This window comes from Dipodomys ordii, unplaced genomic scaffold, assembly GCF_000151885.1.
Source record: "Dipodomys ordii isolate 6190 unplaced genomic scaffold, Dord_2.0 Scaffold103, whole genome shotgun sequence".
Taxonomy (NCBI): Eukaryota; Metazoa; Chordata; class Mammalia; order Rodentia; family Heteromyidae; genus Dipodomys; species Dipodomys ordii.
In genome coordinates, this window is record NW_012267319.1 from 668,787 (window position 1) to 687,804 (window position 19,018).

General features: G+C 47.5%; 1 protein-coding gene across 1 annotated transcript in view; it reads left to right on the forward strand.

The window, feature by feature from the left end:
* Pcp4 (Purkinje cell protein 4) overlaps positions 1-19,018 on the forward strand; it is a 53,151-nt gene that overhangs the window by 17,193 nt on the left and 16,940 nt on the right. Inside the window, exon 2 of the mRNA XM_013027373.1 lies at positions 8,540-8,591. Within this exon, the coding sequence (XP_012882827.1) occupies positions 8,540-8,591 (52 nt within the window). The remainder of the gene's footprint in view (positions 1-8,539; positions 8,592-19,018) is intronic.

A 19,018-nucleotide genomic window follows, 5' to 3' on the forward strand; every position in this document is an offset into this window, starting at 1 on the left:
GACTCAGAAAGGTTAATGTGCCTGCCAGCGAAAATACCATCCTTTTTTGGTAACCAACTATTTTTCTAAACCCTTGCAGCTGAAGTTTTCTTTTGACATTAATTTCTGCACCTTTAGGAATTAAATTAGTGGAGCTTTTAGTGCTCAATTTTTGGAATGTTATTAGAAGAATTATAGATGATGTAAAAATATCAGGTGAGAGGAACTGCATCGATTCTGTTCTTAACACACAACGTTGGCATAAAAGTCTCTACTGCCCGTCAGATGAATTCAAGGGCTTTGATTTGAAGGATGCCTTTAATGACGTGTCTTTGATGTTTCACAAAAAAGTCACTTGCTTAATGATGGAGGTGGCTCCAAGCACTCATCAACTACCTGCTGGCCGGCCCAGCTGCTGCCCGCTTCTCCTCCCGCCGCTCGCTGACGCCCCCCTCTCCCCGTTCATTAGCGCCTGATCATCTAAGAGACTCAAGATCCTTCGTCAATAAAACATTGCAAATAATACTGCAGACACTTGCCTCGTCACTTCTTTATAAACGCAGCGATCAAAAGAAAGCACAGAAGTATCTCCTAGCGAGGCTGCTCGGATAATGAGCACTGCTTCTCTTTCATTCGATGTCTCTTCTGGGTGGGATACGGAGTCGGCCAAGAACAGGCAGCAGCCCAACCTCCGTGCTTTGCCAGCGCCGAGGATGGCACTGACATGCAGATTTGTGCGGTTTCCTTTATTTACGGCTCATCTGAGGAATGCTTTATGGAGAGGCTGCCACTTCAGAGGAGATAGAAACCCTGATACTCCGAGGGCTGAGCCTGTCAGGATGCTGCAGCGTGCAGGAAGATGGCACCACTGTGGAAAATAACTTAGGAGGAAATTCGACTCAGGGGCTGGGTGGCGTGAAGCAGCACTTGCTATCAAGAGTTTCCAAGATATTATGAGGATGGGAGGGCGGGTTCTTTCCGTTGAGAAATAAATCTACTGCAACTAGTTGTTAGGTAGATGAGGGCCCGCAGAGGACAGGCATCGGGAGCCGGGGCCGGGGAAAGCTAGATGGTGGCGGGACAAGAACAACTTCTTATTCTTCACTCAGGAAAGCTAAGCACTGAGCTGCCTGAGTGACAGCTCTGCAGAAAACACCTCTCTGATGGGCAGCGGGCAGGCCAGGCCTCCTGGCTAGATTCTTCCGAAGAGCCCAGCCTGGTCAGTGTGATCATGTTTCCCCTCAGGGAGGGAAGGCAGGCAGACTCCAATAATTCCATGTTGATGGGAGGCCGGTGATCAAGTCCCTCTCCCCAAGCAAAGCTGACATCCCAGTCTTCCTGGGCTCTGGGCTCTTCCTATCTTCTTAGGTCTGTTTTCTTGTTCTCCGTACCTTCCAGGTTGTGGAACAGCCAGATGGCGGGGGTGGGGGTGGATGGTGGGTGGGGGATGTGTCCTTTTCTGAGGGACCCAGGATGCCTAGCCCTAGGCATGGCTCATTGAAAACAGGTCAACTCATGTCTGCTGGGGTCTGAGCTTCCTCCTTACACTGAGTGTATACTGCACCCTGGTGAATGCATTTAAATGAATCTGTCATTCTTGGTCTGGGAAATGCCGCAGTTCCTTACCTGTAGGAAACTTGGACAGCGCTGTGGGAGGTTGAGGCCAGGCCTAGCAAGCCCCCTTCCCTTCCATCCTCGAAGGGTTTGATGACAGAGCCGGCAGCTGAGGGAGCCTGTGGATGTGTGTCCCTTGTCCCCTGAATAACCAGTCCTGCATGAAGGTTATCTTCTTCCCTGTCTTGTGATGCAAGTCATGTGCAGACCCCATGTCTGAGGGCCAGACGGGCAGATCTACCAAGGGCAAAGAAATGAGAGCTGGGGTGTGGTGAGACCCTGAAAAATCTGGGGGGTGACCTAGGCTCTTACCACTTCTGGAGGCCATTTGTTCCCTAGTCCCTGATCCAATCTTCTTGTTTTTTTAAATTTAATTTAATTTTATTTGTGAACATATTGTACAGAGGGGTTACAATTACATGGGCATGATAATGCGTACATTTCTTACCAAGCATTGCAGCCTCCTCCTTTGTTTACCCTTCACATTCCTTCCCAGCCTCCCCCCTCCCCCCTCTTCTTGTTAAGTATGGAGGCTTTCCTCTTTTTTTTAAAAATTATTATCTTTGTGTAGTTATATAAAGGGGCTTCCAGTGAGCCTGTCAGTACAAAACAAATTAAAGGCATTCAAGCCCAGTTCTTGTGATGAATACACATTCATCTACTTAAATCCCATCGATGGAGATTCAAGAATCTTCTTAGACTATAATCTGGACCTTAAATTTAACTCAAATTAATTTCATATTCTTCAACCTTCTAGAATAAAAAAATGCCTTTAATGAGAACTTGCATTTCATCCTAAAGATGAGGTTATTTATGCTTGGCTTGACTTCCAAAAGAGATACAGTGTGTCTGTGTTCTAGATTAGAATTCATAATGACAGAGGTTTCTTGGTTTTTGTTTTTTTGTCGGGAGTGGGGCTTGAACTCTGGACCTTGGCGCTGTCCCTCAGCTCTTCAGCTTAAGGCTTGTGCTCTACCACTTGAGCCACAGAGCCACTTCCATTTTTCTGAGTGGTTTATTAGAGATAAGAATCTCACAGACTTTTCCTGTGCAGGCTGGCTTTGAACCATAATCCTCAGATCTCAGCCTCCTGAATAGCTAGAATGACACGTGTGAGTCACCAGTGCCTGGCTTGCAGTGCTTTGGACTTTTTTAAAAAAGATTACCCTTTCATCTTCATCAGTGAATTTCTTGGTGTGCACCTACATTTTGTGCCAGAATCAAGTGCAGGCTGCACCTTGCCCGGGAGTAGCTTTTCCAGGGACACCGCAGTTTTTGTGGTTGATGTCACAGGAGAATGTTCCGGGAAAGCTTTCCAAGGGACACGTCACCCAGATGCCGACAAGTCTGTTAGGGACATCCAAGCAGGCGCTGAGCCGTGAGCGTGTGAGCGTGAGCTCAATCCTGCAGGTCCCTGCGAAGTGGTCAGATAGTTATAGTATCCATTCTGTGCATGATGTATGGGGAAAATGGATCCAAAGCTGGACAGGAACCTGGACACGGGGCGATCTATTCCACCACGGGTGTCTACTAAGAGGGGATTGTCCATGGTCCATGGTTTTGTAGCTTGGTCAGAAAGGAAGTGACTGGGCCCAGGCTGTGGCAGAGTCAGACGCCCTGGCGCATTGCTGTAGACTCTGACGGCGAGGATGAGGACCCCTGTGGTGGCCAGCACAGGGTGCGCCAGACAGGTGCCAACATCAGCTTATTGTCCACCCACCCTGAACGCCTCTGCCTCCCGCCCTAGGGCTTTCACACTGACCCCAGATGAGTGCCAGGCGCCGGACTGCACCGCAGAGATGCCTCAGGATGAATCAATGCTCTGGGGAGCATCTTGACTTGATGGATGAGAGCATCAGGAAACTAACTCCGAGCATCTCCTCTCCAGGGTCTGACCCAGACCCAGCTCACACAGCTCCAGAGGGTGACCCACCGGGTCAGCACAGCCACACCTCATGATGGCCAGCTTGCTGAAGCGTCTTGCCAGCAGTGCCCCCCCATCTCCCTCCTTGTCCCCCACCCCCACTCCTGACATGGCCCTCTCTGTCAAAGCTATCGTACAAACAGTGCTTTCTGAGGAACCCAGATGCAGACACATTTTGTTGTTGTTGTTATTATTTTATAGATTGTCAGGAAAATTCACTTCAGAAATTCTATCTTTAAATGCCTCTTGTGGTGTTTTTTGGATGGTTGTTGCGCGCTAGACGGTCAGAATGAATTTTTCAAGGCATGAGGATCTTTTGCGTACTCAGTGTTTATGTAGGTTACTTTCATGTCAGGTTTTATTAAGTGGGGGATGTGGCATTTTTATTAGTGGGCATCAGTGAAAAGATAAACATTCCCCTGAGCCGTGTGAATGGCTTCTCCCGTCTGTGAGGAGGAAAGCCCAGAGCGGTGGCTCTGTCCGGTCCTGCGTCCATCCATCATCCTTCCATAGACTTCCCGCCGACACACAGGCTAGCAGCATGGAGCAGAGAGAGCAGAAGACAACTTTCACAGTGTCAAGTGAAAATTACATGTTGTGTCGTTAGGCGGCACTTTGCACGTCCTGATCCTAACAAGGATAATAGTGAAATGAGTCATTTGGAAGAGGACATGTCTGTGTGTTAACCCAGTAGTTTTCCTATTTGTTACCATGACGGGAAACCTAAGTGGGAGCCGCTGTCCACGGGGGACCCTCGGACCCTCCAAGAGGACTCTGGGGATAACAACAGTGACTTTGCTTTAACATATTTGAAAATGGAGGACACGGGCTGGGGGTGGGGCAGTGAGCCCTGGGAGGAGAAACACGGAGCTCGAGTCAGCACCAGAGTTCTCACAACTTAGGAAGCAGATGGCAGAGGACCCTGCCCGCGGCGTGTGACGGTGCTGTGGAGGGTGAAGGTGCAGGCTGGAGACGGTCGGAGCGGACGCCCCCTCAAACACTATGTCAAAGAGCAGATCGAAAAACTCCTGGTGCGATTCTCCTGGGATTCTCCTGAGCACGTCTAAGGGTGCTGCTTTGCTGTGGTTGAATTGGATGCTAAATTTTGGCCTCTAAGACTAGGTCCTCTGCTCCTGAGGAAATAATAACCTCTACTATCTCTATATCATCTCTATCTATCTATCTATCTATCTATCTATCTATCTATCTATCTATCTATCTATCTATCTATCTATCTATCTATCTATCACCTATCTGTCTGTCTGTCTGTCTATCCATCTGTCTATGCTTGCTATGGCCACCACAGTCCTCTCACTCTCTAGATCCATCAGAAAACATCAAAGCAGACTTCTGCTGTCAAATAGACACGAAGGGCACATTTCTGAAACTCTCATGTACACGAGCATGTGGTTTTTTTACACAATTCTGACAGCCTGTCTGCAAGAATGTCTTCTGCATTAATAGTGATTATGGCTCTGCTTCTGGCCAGGGAAGAACTTCCCTGCGTTGTGCATGAACTAACACATTAATGATATAGATACCTGGCTGAATAGCACAGAGGTGGTGGTCATGATACCGCTGAATCATTTCTGATTTCCTAGGAAATAGATCAGGATTGTGCCATTGAACATATGATTTTATTGATTAGTCCGCTGATAACATAGGCTATTCTTGAGATACAACTAATTCTTTTCAAGGGACAGCATAGAGGCTCAGGATAATAGAGTGGTGTTGGCATGGCAGAAGGTAGAGGAAGGAGCCAAATCTTTTCTCACTTGGGGATTGGAGTAGTGTGAAGAGGCAGGCAACATTTTCCAAGGACATGAACATCCACCACCTCATGAAAAAGAAGCTTTTCCATCATTGTCTTTTACATCCACCCACCCACCCATCCATCCATCCACCCATCCATCTATCCATCCATCCATCCATCTACCCATCCATCCATCCATCCATCCATCCATCCATCCATCCATCCGTCCATCCATCCGTCCATCCATCCATCCATCCGTCCATCTATCCGTCCATCCATCCATCCATTCCGCCCATCCATCCATCCATCCATCCATCCACTCATCCATCCATCCACCCACCCACCCATCCATCCATCCATCCATCCATCCACCTGTCCACCTGCCCATCCAACTAACCATCCCTCCTATTTTTCCTCCTTTTTCCCACCCACCCATCCACCACCCCCCACACCCCTATTTCCTATCCATCAATTTATTTAAGCACCGCAGCCTAGCTCTGCTGCTTGCAATTTTTGAACTTAAAAAACAATCCTGTATTTCTAGAACTGAGCCCTTCACTCTTGTTGGACTCCTTCCCACTTTCTTGTGAACTCTTTGCCTGATTTGGTGATGAAATCACATTAACCTTCGAGCCCAAATCTTCCCCCCCCCCCCGTCTCCCCTACCTCCTGCTGGATGAGCCCCAGGAGGGACGCAGCACACACTGCTCAGAGATATGCATAGACAGTGGCCGAGAGAGCCTGGAGCCACGGCTTTGGCTGTGACTTTGGACCTCAGCCCTGGGGCCTGCAGCACAATCTTCTCTGTGTGGAGGACACAGGTGGCAAGTGAGGACAATGATCATGGCATCCTCCTCACGTAGGATGCCGCTAGGGTCCGTGGAGCTGGTGAGAGCCTGGCTTTGCCAGTGGGGCCTGCGGTTATTCCAACACTGGCACAGACCTGCCAATTTTTAGTTCAGGGAAAACCCTTTGCCTTGTGTGAGTATGGTGGCAAAGCATTCTTGCATAAAGACCAGACGCTGGGGAGAAAGCAGCTCTTTGATGCACCCCCACCTCCTTTGCCCTCAGTCTTCCCTTAAAAATGTCACCAGGTTGCCACGAATTCTGAAATAAGATGCTCTCAGTGACTAGCTCTTTCTTGTCAGGATCGTTTTCTGATCTGAGATGCCATCTCCAGTGACATCTTCATTTTACCTCCATCAAATAAGACCTGACACCAAAAAAAAAAAACACCCAATCTTAGAAATTCTGAAAGAGTGACTCCTTGCTTCCCTGTGCACATTTTACCACCATCTCCCTCTGGTTTCTGAGAAGTTCTCTTTTGTGGAACGCAGTGAAACTCATGGCATTTGAAAGGTGTTCGCGTGGAAGGCTCTACGCGAGTGTGGCTGGGCCGGCACCTATTTCCCACTTGGGTTCCATATTAATTTGACTTCATTCCACACGAGAACATTCTGCTTCTAGTCTGCAGAATTCTGTTTCTGTGCTGGCTATGAATTATGCAGGGGGTTTGGGTAGTGGAGGTGTTCACCACTGTGGCTGGCTATGAATTATGCAGGGGGTTTGGGTAGTGGAGGTGTTCACCACTGTGGCTGGCTATGAATTTTGCAGGGGGTTTGGGTAGTGGAGGTGTTCACCACTGTGGCTGAGTCACTCACTTGGCTCAACTCAGCAGTTGTCAGATTTCCATCATGTGCCTCAAACTAACCCGATTTTAAAACCTGAGGAGGCATCAGACTGAGGGCCAGCGGGTAGGAAGCATATTGGTCCTGGCTAGTTGCTACCTGCAGGGAGCATGTGTATAGCAGGTGATAGGTGGCCCAGGCTCCCTGGGGAATGGGGGGATGTCATGGGTCAGTTGATAATTGGCTAGGGATGGTGACCTCCGATCTCCATGTGACACAGCTGCTCTAGCTGAAACTCCGGACGTCCCAAGTTAAAGACGAAGAAGGGACTAGCATTTCTGTGACCTTTCCCACCATGTGCCCCTTTTTGTTCCCTATCCTGCCTGAGTCTTGCAGAGTGGGCCAGCGCATCTTCACCAAGGCAGGCGCTGGTGCTCATACAGACCCCTGGCAGGCTGAGGGGCGGTGGTGGTACAGAGCCTTGATCTGCTCTCAGGCTCTCATTGGCCCATGGCCACAAGCACCCACAGGATGGTTAGCTTTTCCAATGTACATCGTTGCCATTTACTTATTTACACCACGCAGCTGGCCTGTGTTTATAAATGGCAAGTGCACAGTGTCCCGTGAGTTCCTTGTGGCACGGCCAAACAACGAAGGCTCAGTTATTACAGCTCCAAGGTCATTTTTAGGCTCATGTTGTGGACCCAAGTATAAATCCGAGGGGATGTTTATTTATCTATGGGGGTCACCTGGAGCTGGTGCCCCTCATTTGGTGATAGGATCTTTCTGGAACCCCGTTCCTGCACATAGGTCGTAATGGTGAGTCCTGTGGGCTGTTCTCTTCAGGAGAACCGCAGCCCCTACCCCTCCTGGCATCATGACCCCGCACGCCATGCTTTCTTCCCATTCTTCTGAATGTTGGAGACTGTGCAGTCTCTTTGGTATTTTTCAGCTTGGATTGACAGAATGTCTCTCCACGAATGAGACCAGCTGTTGAGATGATGTGATCTGCCGGGGGGGTGTATTTCTGTCCACCTGTGGTGCATTTCGTGTGCCTCCCCAAACACACCCAGACTGCTTTTCCCCAGAGACTCAGATCTAACCTTTCAGCTCTCTGTAATTCTGGCCAAGTTGGTAGAAGGACAATGCCCAGGATAGGCATCAACAGAAAAAAATGGCTCAGACATAGAGGCAACACTAGCAGCTTAAAAGTGGTGTAGTGATAAAGTGTATTAGCAAGAGGACCTTGTACATTGGTAAGAGAATCCATCTGTGAGGACATCCTTGATGAAGGCCAGTCTCGATCTCCTGGCAGTGAGCACAAAGCTGGGTCCTCTTCCTCACACCTTGGCTCTGGTCTGGCTTCCTCATGCCTGGAGAGCTGTGCTCAGTAAGCCATGCACAGGGGCACGGCAGGGTCTGCAATGTCAACAGGCCCTTCTCAGGGCTGATCCTTTTCTGGCCCACGAGCACCGTGTTTTATCTCAGCTGCAGTAGAATGTCTTGAAAGCTCGAGCATACAAACAGAGCTTAGCGCAGTATAATTCCAGAGGTATTTGAACCAGTGCAAGTGGTACCGACAATTCTGATTATATCTGATTGTTTCTTTTCTTTCCTTTTTGTCCCCCCAACTGTTTTTAGCGACAAGGTTCTGGAGCAACCAATGGAAAAGACAAGACCTCGGGCGAAAATGGTAAGGCGATACGCGCAGTCTGGCTTTGTACCCTTTTCCCCTCGGCAGCCCTGGGCACACAGCATGCCTTCCCCAGCTCAGCTGATGGTTCACGTCTGCTCTTCTGTTTCCAGTGGGTTTGAACGATTCACAGCTGACGTCGTGGTCTGGCTTCACAGAAAAAAAAAAAACTGAGCTAGCTAAATGCAGTGGTAAACACCAAGTTCCTCCCCCAAGGGGACTCCCATTTGGGGCACATGATAATCACAATACAAATATAGTTCTCTGATTTCTTCATTAGTGTTGGTGAGAACACATCCGAGTTGTGGTGAGGATAAAATGAGGTCAAATGAGAGAAGTGCTTTGAAAACTGTGAAGTGCTCACTGCATAGAAGAAAGGCTTGTCAACTTGCCTCCCTCCCTCCCAGCACCCAGATGCAGTGCGTGTCCCAGGCTGGGGCTGCCCTGGGAGCTTTGCTTTCCCTGCAGCCATTCACCGGCACATACAACAAAAGCAGTGACAGAACACTTGCAGGCTGCCTCTTGGTGGCCTTTAAATGGCAGGAAGGAGCAGCATGGCTTCCAAGGGTTGGGAACTCGCAGTCTGGGGTGGGAAGTTTGTGGTCCCGGAGCCGGACTGTGGAGGATCCAGAAGTGCCCAGATGTGAAGGAAATATGAATGCATGGTTAACTTCAGCTCCCTGGCTTAAGTGGTTGGGAGCAGCCATGAGAAACAGCCCCACCGGCTCTGAGAACTCTGGAGAGGTTAGATTCTGCAAGCTTGAACTTGGTAAGAATTATAAATGAAGTCTCCTTTTGTGGATAGCCCATTCTTTTCTCCAGCTGGATGGAGGCTGTGCTGGCATTTCCCAGTTGAGTTCACAGTCATGGCCGTCTCCTGGGGTCCTGCAAACCCTCCTTGGCATGTGGGGGTGGGGCGGTGCACCCTGAGCATGCTTCCAGTTCTCTGCAGTCTGTGCTGTGCAGGCTGGGCTGGGTGCTGAGTGAGACTCGGGGTCAGGATGCTCCTCCTCCTCACTCTGCTGAGTAGCAGCAGAGCGGTGTCCTCTGGGGTGAAAGGTCATCATGTCTGCTCACTGAAGGGGGGTTTCCTGAGGGAGTGCGGAGGAGGGGGGGTGTCCCCGGCTCACACTGACTCTCCCTGGCTACTCCCGTGGGCCCCATGGAATTCCTTCCCATTGACCTTCAACCTTACCATCATAATGCTTTGCTGCCTAAAGCTTCTGGAGAGGCCCGGGGCATCTAGTCATTTCAAGCCTTTGGTTCTCATGACATATTTTCACTCTTTAAAGTGCCTGAAGCCACCCTCCCCCAACTTGCATTTATGTTGGTTATATCTATTGAGGTATCCTATCTCAGAAATTAAAATGAATAAAATTTTAAAGGTTTATTCAGTAATTCACTAAAAAATGATGGCATTACATTGTATGCATGTCCAAAAATAGAAGTGAATTGAAAGCCATTACAGGTTGTAAAAAAAGGGGAGCGACAAGAGTCCATAACAGGGGAGGTGAATATGATCGGCGCACTTCATACGCATGTATGAAACAGCACAACAGAAGCCCTTCACACAACTAATTTATGCTAATAAAACAGCTCAGAACAACCAAAAAATACAAAAAAGAAATAGACCCACTGCATGATAACCTAACTGAAAACTTTTCTTTATGAAAAGTAATTATATTTTCCCAAGCAGAAAGATAAAAATCCCAACAATCCACTCTTGTCACTGAAGAGTGGCGATGTTTTGTACATCTTATGACCTCTGGCTGGACAGACAATGTCCAAATTGTCCTCTCTGCTTTTGGGTTCAATTGATTGCAAAGTCTCATGGTATCAGCCTCTGGAAAATTCCACTGTGAACTTGTGAGAGAATGAGATTTAAGAAAGCAAATAGTACCTCTTAAGATCAAACTACATGGTTTATATTCATAGCATCTTTCATGAGACCAACCATGTTTTTGATCTTGTGGGCTCTTCCATAGGAGGCCGGTGCCCCTGGGTATCTGGTGCTTACTTTGAGAGCAATTGCTCCAGTGTTCACCCTGTGGTTCCTGGGGATCCTGGAGTCTGAACTTGAGGCATGGTGGTGGCTGAGCCGGTGATGTACTCTTTGTGTCCCACGCCCTGGCTTTCTCCTGGCATGCCATTGGTCTGCCAGTGCTATCTGCATGCCCAGTGCTTTGTGAGTTCTACAGAGTGGTGTAACTTTGTGCCTTTTAATGGCTGGAATTTCTTCCAGTTGAATGCACCTTCACACCATAGAAACAGCGAGTCTTTCTTGGATGTATAAGAACCAATCGAATGGAAAACTTCAAGAGGAAATGAATAAAGCTTTTCCTTATCTAGATAATAAAAAGATGCTTGCTTCTGTGGGGGAAAAAGAAATTGGAGATTTACCTGATAATTATAGGATAACGACACTGTATATATCCAAATTGTTACTCACCTGTGGTACGTTACTTTTAGGTAAAACTAGTTGAGTATGATATATGTACATGATACATTATTATAATGGTAAGTCTCTTACAGGATTTTGCCTCTGCAATTAAGTAAAGATCAAAGCCAGAAAAATAGTCAAAGAAAGACTGGATAAAAATTTCAAGAAGAATCTAAGAATTTCCCTAAAGAACCTAAGTTGCTTAATTTCTTATTCTTAATTTCTGGATTTTGGAATTTTTGTTTGAGCTTAATATCGCATTCCATTGAAATTCAATTTCCTTTGTGACTATGAGTATCTAGAGTGATCTGTTACATTCATGTGCACTTCCTGTTAATAGCGAATGAGGCAAGCTGCTTACAAGCATTGAAGGAGTTAGGACCCAGGAAGACAGAAATTGACAAATGTTACGAGATTTGCATAGTAGTCACTTGATCCTAAAATGAACACTCCAAAATCTTATTGATTATTTTCAAGAAAGCATACATTATTCCAAATATTCCAAGTTTAGTTGAAGTCTCTGTTTAACTCGTAAAATAGTGAGGACTACAGGAGTGATTGATGGGCGTTTTAAAATTATTTCTATCCCCAAACAATCCGGGTATATTAGGACTTGAACAGGTTGGGCTTGGCTAGAACTTTGTCATGTTATACATTGTCTTGAGTCATTGGCTGGGAAGTAGGTGTCTTGTAATTCATGGTGTTGTCATTATCATGGTATTAATTGATATGGAATATGACACAAACCCACTGCATATTATCCAGGATGCCCCTAAACTTTTGAATATACAGCCAGTCAAATCCAAGCATTCTTTGTGCCTTGAAACTGGGTAATAATCCTGTATGTGTGTGTGTGTGTGTGTGTGTACATACAGATACACAGAGATTTTTACTCTCTGTGAACAAAATCCCTTTGCTGTGTGCTTAGTCAGGTCAGGGGCTCATTGTTTCTTGACTCACTTTTTCTAATGGAGTGAAATAGTTGTTTACATCACGAGTCACAAATGTTCAAATTAATTCAAGCACGTTTGGAAATATAAACAGGGCTATTTGAGTCTAGATTGTTCCTCTGTGAGACATGTTTAGCTAGAAACAACAGATATTTTTGTGTAAGAAAATAATTTTTCTAGATGTTCTGGTATATATCTTGATCTTGGTTACCCCAAGAGACTCCAGGAATTAAATTTCCTTCCTGAAGTGCAGGAGTAGATGGCTACTGAAAGGAACATGTAGAGTGGTTGCTGGGAGATTTCCAGTGTGAAGGAAATATTTATGAATAATAAACCTCCTGATGGGGCTTGAGCTTACCCAAGCTAAATTGAATTTCTAAAACTGGAACAGATCCTCATGACTTAGTGAACTGCAATTCTTTTGTTTCCCAAAGACTGTGTCTTGGGGTTGCTCAGGACCTACCTGATTTCAGAACAACATTCCCTGATGTCTAGGTTTAGCTCAATGTCTATACAGAAGTATTTTGCCGAGCTGTCTGGACTCATGGCTGCCGGCATTTCTGTGAGGTGTGGGTGATGTGGTACTGGATTGGATGTGGCCTTCCTCAGGTGAGTTATGACTCATTGGGAGAGTATAAGAGAAGCAGGGGAGGTTCTGTGTGACTTGGTATGGTTATGTGATCAGTGATATTGACTCAGGTGAAAGCATTGGTGAACAATGTTCTCCTGCACCATTTTATTTTTTCCCTCTGAATTTTTTTTTTTAATTGTGAAAACACCATACAGAGGGGTTACAATTACATGGGCAAGACAATGAGTACATTTCTTATCAAGCATTGTTGCCTCCTCCTTTGTTTCCCCTGCCCATCCCTTCCCATCTCCCTCCACTTCCTCCTCTCCTCCCCCCTCCCCCGTCCCCCCACCCCCCGCCAAAGTTGTAAAGTTCGTTTTCAACATAACGACTTGTACATCTCATTGTTGCAGTGGGTTCACCTGTATCCCTATTTAAATAATTTGTTTTTTCCCTTCCCCTCCCCAAAGTATATCAACATCAAATACAGTGAAAGCAGGGGTTATACCATGGGGGAGGGACATACAAAGCAACAAAGAAATCATCTTATAAATATGTTAGAAACAATCACATGAAAGCAAAAACATTTGAATACTTACCTTGGGGTTCATTTCACCTAACATCAACTTATCTGACCTTTTCTGCTTGTCTCAGACTCCTGCGCCATTTTAAACAAAGCCCTAGCCATAGGAATTCAAGGTTTGTTCTTCCTAGGGATTTTGAGGGAACTCACTTATAAGTCCATACACAGATAATTTTCTTGTTTTCCTGCAATCAAGTAGGTGAAGAACTTGCACTCACAGAGAGACAGACAGACAGCAGACAGACAGACATGGATATTACTGTTATGCCGAGTGTGTTTTCAAATAGGAAATAGATTTCCAATATTTATCCCAGCTGGCTTTGACTTCTTGTTACCCATGAGAACGTCAGTTCTTTGCTTTGTTCCTAGTGCATAGGGAGCTAGCTTGGGCAGACTGTGCTGGGACCCATTGCATCTTTGGTTTGTACACGTATGTGGACCAAGGCCTCGTGGGCATGGATTCTCAAAGGGCAAAGGAACTGAGGTTGGATCTAGAAGCAAAGGTTGGTGGCAGGATGGAGGGCTGGTGTTGGATGGATGGCTGGTGTTACCCTTGTATCTAGGATGGCTGACATGGAAGGCACAAGGTAGGGATGTGATTTCTAGAAAAGATACCAAGGGCCCATGAAACTCTGGCAATGCAGCAATGAGGTTCTCTTTTTTGCTCCAAATGCTTATGGATGCAACCAGGTCGAAGTTTGAGGACAGAGTCAAGGAAGCTCAGGGTGCCTGACACACCGCAGCACTGCGGAGTGTAGAGGACAGTGGGGGCAGAGCTCTGGCCTGTACAAGGAGCTTTCAGCAGGCCACAGACACCTGTGCCGGAGAAGGAGGATAAAGATAGCTTAAAATCTGCAGCCATGACAGATCCACAGGCCGCTCACCTTGGTGCTGAGTGTACATCTCCAGAGTTCCCCATCTGTTCCGTGTGCAGCCATCTCCTGGCCCCCAAAATGAAACCCACCCCCCTGCCCCCACGGGGTGCAATAAAACCTGAGCTGCGGAGGTGGGGTGGGGGCAGATTGATAGATTGTGAGGGTTACTGTGAATGCCACCCACCTGAGAAGCACTCAGAGAAGCCAGTACCTGAGCTCTCCCTCAGGATTCCCCCCCCACTCTTTCTCTCTTCCTCCCTCTCCCTTTCTCTCTCCCTCCATTCCTTTTTCTCCCTCTCTCTCTCCACCCTCTGTCATATTTAGAGCAACCACAGGAACAATATAGAAGAGCGATCCTCCATGCTGTTGGTCTCAAGCCCGTTAAAGGATTTGCACTACAGAAGGCAGCCGTGGCAGCACATGGTTTCTCCTGATATTGATCCCTACAGGGAAGGAATGCCATCGGGATTGCTTCTTGATCCAGCCCTCCAAACCACCAGGGACTGCTCAGGGTGGACTATTGTGCAACTTGTGAATAGATTCGGTGTGAAGGTGGCTTTAGGGATGAATGCCGACAGGGAATTTGTTACTGTGAATCTCTGTTATAACAGCAGATTTGTTTTGCCCTTTGGGTTGAGTGTGGAAATGGGGTCATGGAGCAAGAAACAGCTCCCATAAGTGCGAGGCTTTGGAGCAGACTTGCCTGGTCCATTGCTAATGGAGGGGGAGATGGCTCCTTGCCTGTACACGGTAGTTTCAGTCCTCGGAACACGTGGAGGCCTGGCCTTCCAGGGAAGGGCAGCAGCTCCCAGGCTGCCTCCTCCACAGTTCTTTCAGAAATGGGACTAGGAGCAGAATTTGTGTGCTTGAGAACATTTTGTTCTTGGAAGCAGGTAAAATGGTCGCAGTCTATTTTTGATGACATGGGAGTTGAACTTAGGACCTTGTGCTTAATTAGTTTGTGGGTTCTTTCTCACTCGAGCCATATTTTATATTTTTTCCTGGAATAGAACCTCCCATTTTTGTCCAGGGCTAGCCTGGACCATGATCTTCCTCTTTGTACTTCCTGTACAGCTGGAAGGACTGGCGCATGCCAACTATTCATTGAGATGGGGTGTTGAGAACTTTGACCCAGGCAGTTCTGGAATCACATTTCTCCATTTCTCCTGCTTGCCACCTCCTCCTAGCTAGGATGACACGCTTGGGCAATTACGCTTGGCTATAATATTTAGAGAGCTGATCCGCTTAGCCAGCAATTTTTCAGAGGTGGGGACCAACTTGCGCTCTGTGATAATACAGACGGTTTACGTTGGGAGGGTCCGAGTTAGTGGGGCTCATTGGGGCTTAGGAGTATGTGTATGGGAACACTGGTGGAGGTTGGACACCTTTGGAGAGTGGATCTTTCTGTTAGGCTGCACCTGCTTCTCCAACAGAGTCACTCCACTCAGGCAGAAGCCTCATCATGACCCAGGGAAGGAATCTCTTCCCCCTCCTAGGTGGGCAAGTGTTCTGAACGAGCCGCCAGGAAGGAGCACATTGCAGGGGGGGCAGCACCTAGGAGACGTGAGCACCTGCTAATTGCACCCCAGGGATGCCTGATTGGTTTTCTCAGCTTTCTGCATCAGTCACAAGTTGGGCTTTCCAATCAATACTAATTAATTGGGAAGATTTGGCTGAATTTCTTGGCCAATTCAGTCAAGAGCACTGCAGTGTGTATAATCTTTTAGTCTCCCCCAAATAGGGAACTCCGTGTTTCAGGAGGTGATCAATTTTCATTAACTTTAGGCAAGAAGAGACTAAATCTGGCTCTGAATCATCTTTGGTTTTTTTTGAATTACTTAAATGTGACAGTGGATTCTTCCTGGGGAGACCCTCTGCTAACACGGAGCTGAGCTGACTGATGGGTGGTACTGTAGCTCTGCTCGTGAGGACAGGTACGGGCAGGTATCTGCCATGCTCCCTTGTCCAGGACAGGGAAAGAAAGAAGTATGATCACCACCCAGCACAGATTGTCTCAAGATTAGCGCAATTTCGTGTAGTCTCCAGCCCTATGTGCTAGAACATAAGACTCCTCTTCCTTTTCAACTGTCCTTGAAGATCAGGGCTACCTACATCCTTTGTAGGTCCCCCAGAAAAACAGAAACACAGTGCCCTTTGTTCAAACAGGATTCAGCAGAGCATTGAGCCCAGCCCTCCAAGTGGTGCCTCTGTGCACTGCCAGGCTGTCTAGGACATTACCGTGTGACGGCTTCACATACAAACCCAGTCTTACAAATGCAATGCAGTATGTGCTGTGCACTGGGACAGTATACTTTCCTTCCATTGCTTCTCACCTGCTCTCCTGGTTCAACATACCAAATAGATCACGGGAAGCCTTTTGGCATTAGATGATTCACTTGAAGGCGTGAGATAGTCTGTGAAGTGTTTATTAACTCACTTGACCCAGAAAATTGCATAAATGTATGCAAATCAAGAGCTTCAGTTCTTGGAACTCACTTTCAGAACACCTTTGAGACTTCAGGGTCAACAAGGGGAGACACATGTGACAAACTCCCACACAGGGGAAGAGGCCACATTATGGAAGTCATTTATGCCATCCCAGGGGGATACTTGTGGATTTTCTAGGTGTGGCTGGGCCAGACAGGGCTAAGGAAGCAGAGAGGAAGCTGAACTTCAGATTCTAGCCCTGGCTCTCTGGGCACTGAGCAAACCCAGGTGAACAGCACACCTAAAATGCACCTGTTGCTTTTAAGGATCAAGGTCAGATTAACCCGTACCAGAAATCCTCTCTCACTCTGAGATACTCCCCATTGAAGAGGAACAAATTGTTCCTACACCAAAAGAAGATGTTACACAGACAAAAGATTTTCCCAGAAGAAACTGAAGATATAAACGTGTCCAAGTCAGATACTGGCAGATCGCGCCTTTCATCCTTGCTACTTGGGAGGCTGAGAACAGGATCACAGCTCAAGGCAGAAAAGCCCTTGAGACCTCCTCTCAACCTAGAGCTTTGTGCAGCAGTATGGGCCTGTGGTCTAACCTTCCTGGATGGTGGAAGTGGGGCGGACTGAGGTTTCAGGCTTGCCCCGGCACACAGAGGTGTTGAGAGTCTGTCTCCATGGGTGGAGCTGGACACAGCACCCTGCAGTAGTTAGACTGAAGCTGGGAATGCCTTTGAGCAGGAAGTAAGAGCCTGTCCTCAAAAGAACCAGAGGAAAACAGGGCTGGAGATGTGCCTCGGGGGCACGGCGCAAACCCCAGTACTGCCAAAACCAAAGAGAGCCCACAGCACAGACACGAATTCAGCGTAAGAGAAAGTCAAGCACATGTAACAGGAAAGAATAATCTCATCAGTTTCCCAAAAGAGAGACAAAAAATACTTTTGGCCATGGTCATTTTCACATACCTTTTCGTAGACTTGGCTCAAATGTCTAGGTCCCTCTGGACACCGGCTGTTTGGTTATATGACTTCTTGGTTGGGATCATACATTGTGGCGGATTAAAGATGGCGGACAACAGTTGGACACCTGGAGAGGTGGTTCTAAGCCCCCTCCCCTTGCTGCCAAAGGAATGTGGCAGATGGAAGCAAGCTAGGTTCTAGACTCAGCTTCTACTTCCCCGTCCTGGAAGGCTCTTAAATTGCTCCATAGAAAGTTCTACTACTTGGAACCACCGTATCATGAGGAAGCTCAGTCTTGGGCATCTCTGCTGTGGCTTCTTACAAGCAGAGATGCCAACAGCCACAGCTGTGCCAGCTGCTCCAGACATGATCAAGGGCCCAGGACCTTCTGCCTACAGCAGACACTCCAAACAGGAAGCACCCAGGAGACAGCGGGACGGCATTCCCAACTCCTGCTTCATTGGAAAATGTATGACAGTTTGTCATATAGCAGTAGTTAACGGGAACCCATGGAAACCTCTGCGTGGGCTAACCTCCAAAGCTCTCCCCCTGGACATCCTGTGTTCTGTTACGTGCTGGTTAGAAAATTATCCTAGTGATAGAAGCATGCTCTTGGTCCAGGAAGGAACTAGGGGCCAGTTCCACATGGGTAATTGGAAGAGTGTTTCCTACCAAAGGCTTCTCTGCAGAGGTGCAGGCCTGGTTAGAAAACCCGCTAAGGACAGTGTGGTCTCTGAGGCCTGAGGAGAGGGCAGTGGAGGGGCCCTCTGCCAGCTCTGGCCTCCCTGGAGGGCACAGCTGTGCGAAGGGCCTTTGAGAACGACAGAGCAGGTAGGCTGCTAGATGCAGCAAGCAAGAGTGCAGGAGCCTGCGCAAATGTCAGTTTCAGATAAACAAATGACAACCTTTAGAATTCTATCTCTTGCAGTATTTGGGATATAATTACATGGATTTTTTAGATCTGAAATTTGAAGGACATTCTATATTTTGTATGGACATATCTTTGGTGGGTCAGGAGACAAGCCCTACCTCTCTCTCACTGTCCCCCCATCTATATTTAATTGTCCTGAACTCAAGGGTCAGGCTAACCCCAGTTTCTTCACCTCTTCCTAATTAAAAAAAATGCAGCCTTTTATGTATCTATCTACCCATCGATTTTGTGGCACTGGGGTTTAAACTCAGGGCCTCTGCCAGTTGAGCTTTAGAGGTTTGGCTTGGGACCTTGCATTTGTGCCCAGGCTGACACCTCAGACCTGGGCCCTCCTGTCCACACTCTCTGCGTAGCTGGGTTAACGATGCAGCACATGGCCTGAGCCTCTTATCCTACTGGTGTTTGAAGCACTGGAGAGACAAGACAGGATGATTCTCCAGTGGAAAGTTGGCATTGCCTTTAGCAAAACAAACAAAATAAAGACAGGAGAAGAGTTCCACTAATGTCACCTGTTTTTGTTTTTTCCTGGGTGGTTTGGGGAAGCAGAATTGCTAAGTGACACATCTAACATCCCTGATGCTTCAGGCTGTGCTCTGCAGGGGAGGTGTGCTGTCAGACGTCAGTGTGAGTGCTCCAGGCTGTGCTCTGCAGGGGAGGTGTGCTGTCAGACGTCAGTG